The 12,877-nt window shown below is 35.5% G+C and overlaps 1 protein-coding gene across 1 annotated transcript in view; it reads right to left on the bottom strand.

The window, feature by feature from the left end:
• Nucleotides 1–6,504: 6,504 nt before the first annotated feature.
• The window catches only part of FGF10 (fibroblast growth factor 10), an 80,289-nt gene continuing 73,916 nt past the window's right edge, over nucleotides 6,505–12,877 (bottom strand). The window contains exon 3 of the mRNA XM_077896024.1: nucleotides 6,505–10,188. Coding sequence (XP_077752150.1) covers nucleotides 9,991–10,188 — 198 coding nt within the window. The 3' untranslated portion in view covers nucleotides 6,505–9,990. The remainder of the gene's footprint in view (nucleotides 10,189–12,877) is intronic.

The following is a 12,877-nucleotide window of genomic DNA, read 5'->3' as shown; positions in this document are numbered from 1 at the left end:
TTTCCTGTAAAGAAACATTCAGCAATATTTCTTTTAAAATGTCTGAGTATGCTTTTCTAACCTTTAGGTTTTCCACAATAGAATTGCATCTATCATAGGTTCTCTGCTGATTCATTCATAAGATGAAGAAAAGGGAAAGATTTTTAGACAATTGCCATTTTGCCTCTGCATGATTTTGGCACTTAGCTTAGTGCCCAGGGCCTCTAGTTCATATCCTGGAGCTAGATTGGTAAATCCATTCTTAGTCGCTTATGCTGTTGGCTGTCTCCAAGCTAGTCCGAAAAATTGCTGCTTTCCTCATCAATTTGTTTCTAGGAATTGGTGTGTGTGTCCCTAGGTTTCTCTAGTGGACTTATTAAACTCACATGTTATTTAAGTAAAAACTGAGGCAACCATCATTCAGAAGAAGGAGTAGTTGTTTTGCGACAGTTTTATCAATTAGTCCCTACCTTAAAAACAAACAAACTACACCTAACATGAAGCCTTAGAACTAGTTCCAAAGGAAACAGACTCTGTGGTGGAGATTTGCATGTAGGAAGTTGATGGGGGCGTGCTCTTAGAACAAACACCTGTGAGAGGTGAAGTAAACAGCTCTAGGCAGAGGGAAAGAGGTTGATCTGAATGAAGTCACAACAGATGTCTCAGCTGATCTGCAGGGATGACCCATCAAATAAGGGATGACTCTTATTCTCAACAGAGCAAGGGGTCAAGGCTTTTATACCTGACAGCTGTCTTTGGATGTGACTGCCAAGGCAGGCAAGAAGGGAAAGCATGCAACTTGCCTTTACCACCTAGGGAATGAGTGCCTGGGTCCTGAAAAGGGGATTTGGACAGCCATTAAGTATGCAGGATTCTAAAAGTTAAGCTGTTTGCTTGGAAACAAAGAGGATGGATAGGGATGGTTTCCCTCATTTCCCAATTTATTTGCAAAAGGATTAAAAATGTAACAGAAAGTAGGTGGCTATACAGTGGAGAATATGAAAAAAATATTTTTATGTTGTTTTTTGTACCCCCCTATTCACTATGGGTTAGATAGTTATCACTTTCATTTTCTAGGAAAGTGAGGTAAAAGAAAAGCTGAAATATTGCTAAAACATCTATAAGTTTACTAGAAACTCTTGTGCTCCTGGTGTTCCTTCTTCCAAGTGAATATTTTAGAGCATCAATTGCTCTTGGTTATCAAACCAAACTTTCCATAGATGATGTCACCTCCATATCTAGAATAAGAAAGCTATGTCCGTGTTTATATTATCTGTGCCTCCTTCATTCTGATGCCTCAGAAAGCCCATTCATTTTTTCTTAAGGGGAGAAAATTGTACTTCAAAACCAAAGTACCTCCCCATGAGCTGGTCCAGAGCTCAGTAATCCACCGTGCTGAAGAAGCATGATTTTAACATATAGGGATGATCTAGGCAATGGTCAAAAGAAGATTTTCTGGAGAAGAAAAAATAATACATGACTCAAACCTAAAATCTGTGTAATGAAGTAATCTTCTTGAGCAAATGTGGAGACTTTGAAAGTGACCCAGTCATTATTTTAGCACATTAGGAAATGTTTTGTAAATATTAACAATCGACCAATGAGGGGGCAGTATGTTAACATGTATTGAGGTACTTATTGGTTGCCAGTCAAAACAGTGAAGTAATATGAAATGCCCAATCCTTACTACTGTCCCAAATGTTAGGAATCATTATTCAATTTTTTTGTCCATTCATTTTTATCCTAAAAGGGATAACTTTTTTAAGTTTTCACTGTCAGAGAATGGAAGAGCTAGGGTTAAAAATGATCTCTCTCTCTCTGATTTAAAAGTATATGCTATTCCTCCTAAAAAAGCATTCCTCTCCTCTTATGTGTCACTAAAGGAAACACCTTCATTATCCTTAGAAGTACATTGAAACAAAACAAAACATTGGACTGTAAATGTTGTGGTTCTCATTTATTTATTTATTTATTGGCAAAGTGCCCACATAATGGAAGGAAGAGCGATTTTAGAATCCGGAGACCTGCATTCATTACCTAGCTGAGTTCTGGTAAAGAAATTGAACCTCAGTCTTATCATTTATAAAATTAGGGTATAAAAGCAGAATGATAGAGCTCAACCTTTCGATTCATTTTCTACATTTGATTTAGGAGACAAATCTTGAACAAGTTTTTCAGTGATAGGGCTATGTTGTGTCCCAGAACCAAACTGTGACAGTTTGATTGTTGAATGCTCCTGTGGTTATATGGAGCCACTGACTTAGGATTGGGTTATCCTGGGGTCATTTTATTTCTGTAGCAGATGTCTATTTTGTTGAAGGCCTGCTAGCTTCTTGCTTATTTGATTACTAGTTGCACATAAGAAGATGGAGGTTCAGATGGTAGATGATCAAAAGAGGAGGAGTAAACAAATTAAGAGAAATGGTTTGACAAATGTGACTGTATTTACAGAAGATCTATGTAGTTTTTGGGTGCAAAGCACAAACATTTCCTTGTTTTATACACTGTTGGTTCTAGATAGATTTACTAAAGTTTTTGGGGAAGGAGACCCTTATTAGCTACCCATTTTATGGTTGCACAACAGTAGGATAATAGGAACTGATTCAGTAACATATTTGGAGTCAAAAGCTAATTTTGTAATTCTGGGAAAATTAAGACTAAAAAGATGGAAGCTAGGATTGTAAATGAGTGTGAGCACAGGTACCTATCTCTGATGTAAACTGCTATGGATGGGATGGAACAGAAAGTCACTTGCATCAAATCATGTCCTTGAAAGGAGGTAGGAGCATTTGATTTCTGAGATGAAGAATATTATTAAGATAAATATGGTCTAATGCTCTCTGAAATGGCCAATACCCATTAGATGTATAAATTTTAGTATATTAGCCAATTCCATTACTTTATAGTCATGACTTTACAGTCATATCTCTTTCATAGTCTAATTGTAAATATTTCACATAAAATAATTGAGATGTTAATTTATAAAATTGTCATAAATTATCAGGAATTAATGGGCATACCATATGTAGATTTATATTTGTATGTACTAATGTGATTGTTTTTTGTTGTTCCTCTAGTAAACAAGAAAGGTCAAAATTTAGAAATATCAGAACTCTCGAAAGTATGTCTGTTCCTCACTAAATGTTCTGGCTTACATCAAATTCATCTAACTAGCATTTTGATACTTTGGTCAAGTGCAGTTTTTTGAATCTATCATATTTGGGGTCATTGACCAAACTACAAAATTTGAGGGGAAAATATGACATGATTATAGGGATACTACAGAAATCTATGGGTTAAGTAAAGATTTATTGAGCAAAATGATACATTAGACTTTGCAGCGACATAGCTTAGGAGTTGGTTAAGGTGGTTTGATATGAAGGTTAGTGTTAAACAATTCTATGTATTTACATGAAAACATTATGACTCCAGATATGTCAGACATTCTCCTGAGTTCTGTGGATCTTGGGTTATAGACTATATGAGTTTCCTAGGGCTACCATAACATAGTACCATAAACTGAGTGGATTAAACAACAGAATTTCATTGTCTCACTGTACTGAAGTCCAGAAGTCTGAAATTAAGGTATTGGCAGGTTGAGGGCTGTGAGAGTGAAGAGCTTTCTGGTGGCTTGCTGGTGATCATTGGTGTTGCTTAGCTTGTAGACTCATCCTAATCTCTGTCTTTGTGCATACAGTGTTCTCCCTCTGTGCATGTCTATCTCCAAGTTTCCTATTTTTATTTATTTATTTATTTATTTATTTATTTATTTATTTATTTATTTATTTATTTTAAAGATTTTATTTATTTATTCATGAGAGACACACAGAGAGAGGCAAAGACACAGGCAGAGAGAAGCAGGCTCCTCGCAGGGAGCCCAACGGGGGACCCGATCCTGGGACCAGGACCATACCGAGTCAAAGGCAGACGCTCAACCGCTGAGCCACCCAGGCGTCCCCAGGTTTCCTATTTTTATCAGATCACAAGTAATACTAGGATTAGGGGTCCACTCTAGTTTGAGTTAATCTTAACTAATTATATCTCCATGGACCATATTTCCTAAGAAGACTACCTTCTAAGATACTGGGTGTTAGGACTACAGTCCCTGACAAGGTCCTATGTTTAAACTTTGTTTTTCTTTTCTTCTCAAAAGCAGGAGTGAATAATTTCAATGATTAGGAAACACTAATTTTATCACTAGGAAATATAACCAGAGAGAGAAATAGAAATAAAAAAAAATAAAACCAGAGAGGTGAAAGTAACAATTCTAGGCATTCAACAATCTCTTCTAAGTACATTACTGTGGAGTTTCACTTGTTTGAAGCAGCTGAGGGTAGAAAGGAGTCTAAATAAAGTTTATCTTTTCTTGTGAGTCTAGTAAGGAAATAGATTTCATGTAGCTATTTAGTATCACCTGGACTTAAGAATGAAGAAAAAGAGAAAATGTTGTAGTTGAAATGTGGTGAGTTGACTCTTTCTTGGGAGATTTTAGAGGCCAAAAGCAGAACTTTCCTGGGGTAAGATAAGAAAGAAAATCGTGCGATCTGACTTAAAAAATACTATTAAAAATATTATTAAATTTCATTTGTTTCCTGCATGAGAGTAAGCTTGCATTATAAAATGCATTTTACATTTAACATCAATTTATCAGGAAAACGAGATACTCTTTGTATCTTATTTGCAATGTCATTTCTCAGTGCTTTTCTTTTAGTTTTCTTTTGTTAGAGTTAGCTCTCTGAAAACAGATTTTTTCTTATCAGTTTTACAGACATTGGCTTAAATACTATTAATATCCGAATGTATGGATCATGTCACTGAAAAAAATGGATATTGAAAAGTCTCGTGTTTAAATACCCGATATTAAAATATTTTCAATGTTGAATTGATAAACAACCTTTACCCTGAATGCCTCTCATAATCATAAAAAAAGCAGTCTTTTTTTGATCTATAATACTGGTGAAACACTGATTCTAATTTATTGCTCCTTGAAAGATCTGGGAATATTTGCATTGTCAGCAGCTTAAATTGAGCACAGAAATGATAACTAATTTAGAAAATTGTAAGATTATTTAGTCATTTAAGATGTGTATACGGTAATTAAAAACAAACTTTAGGAGGGTTAAGACCTTACTGTAGTTGGTTATTCTACAGCTGGGGTCACTGCCTAAGTTGTATGAAGGCATATGTTCAATTTACAGTTGTAATGAGGAACATGGGATGTTTTGATTCTTCATTTGCTGTGCTCATCTCTAGAGGATGCAATTGCCTATATTAAAAAATGAACATAGGCTCTTTTGTGGAGGATAATAAAAATGTGTAAGTTAATACATGCCACATGCATATATGGCTGACATATGGCTTTTCTCTTTGAATATGGAATTGTTGCCCTTAGCTGATATCATGGAGCAGCCACATGGAAATATTCACTATTAGCCACCTAGGAATGAGACCAATTCCTTTGATCTCATTAGTTTGATCATGTTTATTCCATTTTACTAATACATGGTGTTTGTTAAAGGTTGTTTTCAGTAAACTTGCAGGAGCATTCTGTGCTTTATTGTACTCAGCAAAACACAGAAATGTGTTATAAAGTTTTCTTTTGCCTCATAGTGAATGTATACAAGACATAGTAAAAGACATAAAGCCGTTTTTTTTCTTTTTTATTCTACATTTTAAAAAAATGAATGGCATTTGACTTGCAGATATTTTCTACATGTTGATACACTCGAAAATACTGGTACATAATTTTGAGTTAACTTTAAAGAAGTAATTTTAATGTTATGGCATAGGTTGATACTTAATAGGAGGATTACCTTTTGATTTAGTGAAAACTTGTATTCCTCTCAATTATTATTCCATGAAGTTTGCAGAATTTTACTGATCCTGGCTACATTCAGGGCCCTTCTCTTGGCTCTAAAACAAAACAAATACAATCTTTCCCTTATAAAAAATGCATAAAAGAAAAACATCTTGAAATGTCTCTGATTTGAACAAATTAGGGGAAGGCTAATCAGAATTAGTGAAAAATATAAGATTAAAACATGTTTTGAAAAAAGGTGTATGTTTAAGTCAGTGGTCTCACTTAAATAGATATAATGAAGAACCATATTTGTTTTTAGATCAGCCCAGCACTGCTCTTCGCTTGGTACACTCTTCATTCCTTCCAATTGTGTGGGCTGCCAAAACCTGCACCCTGTAGCTCTGTGGTCATGTGATCGAAACTTGCCAATCCCAATGCTCCTGTGCTTTGTTATATTGTTCTCTCTAGAGGTTGGGATGCTATCCCAAACTGACCAATAACATTCACACCTAGGATGTTTCCACCTGGGGATCTTGAGAAAAAGAGGTTTTGGGTTGTAGAGTTGGAAAGACATAAATTGGTGGCAAGCAGTAGGCGAGCAAATAAAGCCAGTCAGGGGTAAGAGGAAAAAAGTGCTGAGGGAGGCAGAGTTTAGTTGTTTCATGTCCCATTTCCGGTGGAATTCAGACCTGCCCATTTCTTTCCAGTATCCTTCAAAACTACTCTTGTTTTTTTTTTTTCTTACTGTTTTGTTTAAGTTGCCAAAGTCCTATGGAGTGAATAGACAAGAATTCTTCATCAGCCTGGCATTTGTTTGTATTAACTGGGTTACTTCTAATGCACTAAGCATCATAAGTATTTGAGTTTCCTATAGATATCTTTGCTTAAACAAAGTTTGGAACAGCTAAGGCTTTCACTGATAAGGAAAAGGTAAAATTTCATTTTGGCTGAATAATCATAAATCCTGAATTAATGACATCCAAATTATTGGAACTGTGCAGCATTAATGCTGATGAATTTAGATGGTGTCTATAACCTTGCTTGAGCCCTGGACCCAACTTTATCCTTTTCTCTCTCTACTTTTGAAATCAAATCCACTGGCCTACACTCTCTTGAAATCAGAGTTTGCAGCCTACTGGCTTTCCTCCAAACGTCTTTCATTGTTTCACAAGCCATCCTTGTTTTCAATTCATCCTTCTTTATCCACTGTGTAAACTAGGTGGACCTGAATCCTTAGGAAAAATCTAAAGCATTTGGTTGTTATTAGAGGAAGGATAGCTGACTCACACATGTGAAACATTAAAGAAAACTTACAAATGTTTCAGTGATTTCTTTTTCTTTTTGTTGTTGTTTGGGACTGTGGGGCATTTAACCACCTCCTGCCATGCGTAGAACACTTGAGCTTCTCTTTTTATTACCAGGTATAGTTAGGTATAGGCTAATAAAACAAACAAGGACAATATTTGTATTTTCTTTTCCCAGCATTTTTATTGATTTATTGAAATGTAACATACTATACACTGTTCAGCCTTTTGGGAGGTAGGAAGAGGGAGGGATTTTATATCTTTATGAGGAGTCTCCTTAGTACCAGCACTTAGATGGACATACATTTATGGCCAACTCACCCTGACATCATGGCTAGGGGCCGCACTTCCCGCAGAGACTGAGCTCCCAAAATCATGATGATTTTTTTTTAATATACAATATTCAGGGCTGGAACTGCCTTTTCTTCAGTAGCACAATCCAACTACAAAGGTGACCAGAATTCTATCTCAATATCAAGCAAAGATGCCGTTTTTAAATTCAGGAGAATCTCCTTTCTGTTTCTGTCTCTATCTCTGTGTGTGTGTGTGTGTATGTGCACACCCAAGTGCGAGCACACTTGCACACATGTGTGTATGTTGGGAGGGGGAGGTGAGGGAGATGTTTTCTATTTTTGGCTTCTGCAAGCTTTGATACATTTTGCTAGAAGCTGTTTTAGTGTTTGGAGTCTGATATTGATGCCTGTTTACACATAGTCTCCTTAGCAATCTAAATGGCTACATGAAATACGAATCCAGTTTGTGCCCTGTTTGCTGTTCGTGCAGTCATCTAATCCTATATTTGTCTCACCAAGCATTTAATTTTGGTTTTGGGTGGTCTGTATTCATGTGTCAGGTGCAATTATTATTTTAAAATGAAAGAACAAAGGTAATCTAGTTCTGATAGCAATACATTACATTATGGCTCTCAGATTCAGTTACCAATTATATTTTCACATACAGATTCCAACCACAAAAATTAAACATTTTTAGAATCTGATTTGTTAAGAAGCAAGTTGGAAGCCAAATGCCACAAAACGCAACTTTAGCCATAAGCCAAAACTCTCTGCCTCAAATGCATATCTTTTGAAATCCCAACTTTTTTAAGGAATGAAAAAATAAGAACTTTTATGGGATTACCTTATGGGAAAGTTTCCTAATAAAACTAATTCTTAAATAACAGATTAACTGGAAGCACTGGTTAAGCATTGACACAATTAAGTTATAAGAGAGGATCACAAAACACCAGCCTTTCTAGAAGTTAAACTTTAGTAAAAAGACACATTTAATGAGTCTTTCCCTTGTACCAATATACTGTATCCAAACAGTAAAAATAAACAGACCTTTTCAAAACAAGAAATATGAAGATAAAACTGCAGCATCAATATAATCTTATAGTTATCAAAGTATTTAAAACAAATAGTATTTTTCTACACTTTAAAAAAATCACTACAGACACTGCAAATAAGGCTTATGTATTTATTTAGTGGAATACAATGTGATGATGACTGGTATACTCTTATGTATTGTTTCCTATACCTGCTCTAACAAAATGAATTTTGATATGGTTACATGATGGAATCTTCCAAAGCTCTTTAAATTTATAGAAAATAACTTTTATTCGGTTTTGTAAAGACTAGATGATACAGCTTGAACAGATTTCAGTATATGGCTACACATATACCAGGATATATTTGCTCAGTTTAAGCCCCTTGGAGTGTTATACTTCAGATTCCTCAATAATTCCTTTGGAGGAGATGCACTATTGTGGGACTCATAAAAGGCTCTTATATATGCAGACAGCCTCTTCATCACTTACCATTGAGACGCATGGCAGAAAATCAGTAAATAATGAGGCTAGGTACTAAAATTTATTTAACAATTTTCCTTCTTTTAGCATATTCTTGGAGCCCCATTGGTGTATTAAAAGAGAAGAATTTGGCCTTTGGGTCTATTTCTTTTGAAAGGAAGCCTTAGGAGTGATAGATGTTTTTAAATGATGGCAGATATCTCTCATCAAGCCATGCCACAGCAGTGTCATATTTATTGTTGATGGTTCTTATTGCAGAAGTGATATTAAGTTAACAGATAGCACATGGGGCTCTCACCCTGCTTCCCTATCTCCTCTCCAATCCTTGAAGTGTTTGCCAAGTTTTAAGAACACTTTGTCATGAACATGCATGTGGTGTGCTGAAGAAAAAGAAAAGGTAAATCAGAGGGCAGCTGCTGAGGATACTCTTTAAAACCCCAAAAGATATTTAACATCCTATTAAATAAATAACTTAGAACGAAATAGAAAGGGATGAAGGCAGAATGCACAAGCATACCATACTATTTGTTTTGTTAGAACAGTTTTACACTAACATGTTTACATTTTTTAAAATCTTATCTGACTCTTCCATGATGCCACGCCCAAAGCTCCTTTGGTTGTGCATACGATGTGACCCAAGTGCTTTCCAGGAAATGCTTGCGTGTCTTACTGCTCATTAAATCATTAGGCTTGAATGAATGAGCAATGAAAGTCTTTGATATGAGTTCGTATTCCATAAATAACTTTCCCGAAGATCATTCAACAGATTGTCCCATGTCCTTTGAGTTCTATCTTAGAGGTTAAAAAACAAGCACAGAAACAAAAACTTCACCAAAAAAAAACCCAGCCACAATGTTGTTCGCTTAGGAATAACTTCCATCCCATTTAATCTGCTTATATCTCGATTATAAGGCATGACACAGAACTAATCAAAAGAACATCGTATGTCAGCAGTGAGTACAACACCTTTAAAGACTTCCTTTTTTTCAAGCAAGCAGACATCTGCAATGTGTCTTTGCCTTCTGAGCTCCTGTCTTTATGAAGAATACCAGAGGCAAAAGAACCTTTGGTTTCACTGTATCCACAAGCATCACCTTCCTCTAGGAGTGGACCACCATTGGAAGAAAATGAGCCGAGGTGTTTTTCCTTCGTGTTTTCTGACCTCTCCTGGGAGCTCCTTTCCCATTCAATGCCACGTACATTTGCCTCCCATTGTGCTGCCAGTTAAAGGATGCATACGTATTGTATCCATTTTCCTCTATCCTCTCCTTCAGCTTACAGTCATTGTTAAATTCTTTCTGCAAGGGAAAAATAAAATCTTTTATTCCTGTGATGATGACACTGAATTCCATTTGACACAAACCATCCAGAGAATGCCAGTTCAAGAGTTTTGTTTGCTGTTGCCATTTGTACGTAAGTTGTGCACTTAATGTGCACTGTCAGCAACAGAAGAGTACAACTCATAATCATAAACAGAATCTGTGTCTGAAGTCTCATGATTCATTTTAATTGATCATCATAACCACATGTTAGGGCCCTTTAAAAAAGCTGGTGTGTTTTGAAGATGACATGGTTTAAGTGACTAGAATGACTGTCAAGAAGCAAACATTCCATGAACAGTATTTGTGATATGCCAATGATAAAGAATAGCATTATGTATAATCCTTTTTTTCAGAGTAATGACCAGGGGTCTCATGAGGAAAATAGAATGACAGAAAAAAACTTAAGCTTATCAAGTTTTCAAACTTTATCTAGGTATAAGTCCATAATAAATATGCCCACACTGGTAAGAAAGCAGATCTTATAGCAAGATCATGATAGTTCTAGATAACTAAACAAGAGGCCAGGGAAGGGTGGGGAGCTGTCATTGTTTCTTACAAATACTAGATTTCCCCATTTTGTAGATTATTTACAGTTTTCCATAAGTTGGAATTTTAATAGGTTTACTCTGAGGTCTAGAAATAATTGAAAACTATGACACAGAATGCCTTGCTTTGTGAATTACCATATCAAAGAAATTACAAGCATGGTGACTATCGCTGCCTTTATTGTATAAACCTGAGACTTTGATCCTGGGAAATTCCACTCTATAGCCATAGTCCTTTGGCATTGTTTCAAGTAGCCATGTGTTTTTAAGGGGATCTTTGGGACAAGAATTGATGTTTCCTTCATTCCACAAATCTAGTATTTCACCCTGGAGTTATTGATGAAGAGTAATCACTAATCTCAAAACTCTAGCTTTAGAAATGTACCTCTTCCCTCATATCCACACTAAAGCAAATTGGCAGCTAAGGAATTGGGGTCTTTGCTCTTCTGGTTCCACCTTTTCCAATCCAAACAAAGGTCATTGTAGACATATTTTAGCTGGCCTCTACTGGGCAGTTAGGACAGCTTTTCTCAACTTGGTATTTAAATTTTTTTTTTTTACTAAATTCTCAGTTCCTGAATATGTATATATTTAAATATCTGTGTTTCTATGAGCTAGATCATCATTTTGAACATTATCAGAACCATCACAAACGGGTATATTTATGTTAATGTTACGGGTTTAAGCTTTGTTTCCTGTAATTTATTTATCCAATGTGCCTATCTTCTGCAAATTAACATTTAAGTGTAACAGTAAAATGATTAAAAAAAAAGTCAAATGATTTATTTGGTTGAAAATAAGATGAAAAGGTAAGTTACTTAAATAAGGATTATAATGTAAAAAAAAAGGGATTATAATGCAACAAAGAATTCTGCATTAGAAAGGAATTTAAATCCTTACTATTTTTTTCCATTTATTCATCTTAGTTTGTCTAAAACTATATGGCTTCAAAAAGAATAAATAAATAAAACTAAATGGCTTCAAAGCAGAGATAGCTTTTTGCATGAATAATTACATTCATTCTAATAAAGGGGGTGGTGCAGTTTAGAAACTAGAAGGATTAAGGTTATTTGAGATGATTTTATATTTGCAACAAGCTGTGTATTGAAAAGTAGCAGTAAATACTCATTTTTCCTCCCCCAAATAAATTTTTAGAGCAATGTCTCTAGGTTTATTTATTTTAGAGAGAAAAGGAGAGAGAGAGTGAGTGGGTAGATGAGGGGCAGAAGGAGAAGGAGAATCTTTAGCAGACTCCCAGCTGAGTGTGCAGCCTGACACCAGGCTCCATCTCATGACCTTGAGATCATGACCTGAGCTGAAACCAAGAGTGGTTTGATCAGCTGACTGAAGCACCCTGGTGGCCCTAAAATACTGTCTCTTAAGGTGAGGTACATCTGTAGCAGATTCCGATTCTCAGGTGTTTTTTAAAAATATTTATACCTTACCTCAAATGTATCAGAATCTCTGGAGGAGGGATCTAGAAATCTATGTGTTTTATAGCATTTAGGTGAATCATAAGTATTAAAGTTAAAAAAAAGTCTTGGGGCCCTGTGCTCTGGATGGATCTGAGTGCTGAGGGTATAGTGTGGGACAAGGAAGCCTCTGCCCAATTTAAGTTCACAATATATTAGGGGAAGAGAGTTAACAACAGACACATTAATGAGAGAATTTCTGATAAAACCCATTGCAGATAACTAAAAGGGAATGCTATGATAGAAAGCAGTAGGTATCTATTTAGATATAGAAATGGGATGAAAGAATTCACACATCTTAGAGTTCAGTAAGAAGCATAGGCACAGTATGCGAGCTATGCTGGGATAGAAGAAAAAGGTGGGGAAGTAAGAGAAGTATTAAATATTTTTCTGACACAGTTCATTTAAGAATTCTCCATTTCTCTTTGATGTCACCTTTTAAAAAAATACACTTTATCAATTAAAAGTTATTTCAATCTTTTATCGCAATTAAAGTTATTTACCCTTTTTCTCTTGATCTAGATGGTGTGATCTGGCTTTACTTTAAAGCTTTGGTTTTGACTAAGTATATTAGTATCTCTGCAAAGAATATAAACTGAGTTCTCTTGCCCAGTAATTCTGATAATAGTAGATTAAGGAGGGATTCAA

This window comes from Canis aureus, chromosome 4 (assembly GCF_053574225.1).
Source record: "Canis aureus isolate CA01 chromosome 4, VMU_Caureus_v.1.0, whole genome shotgun sequence".
NCBI lineage: Eukaryota > Metazoa > Chordata > Mammalia > Carnivora > Canidae > Canis > Canis aureus.
Note: the sequence above shows the minus strand (reverse complement) of the source record. Positions and strands in the feature narration are given on the sequence as shown.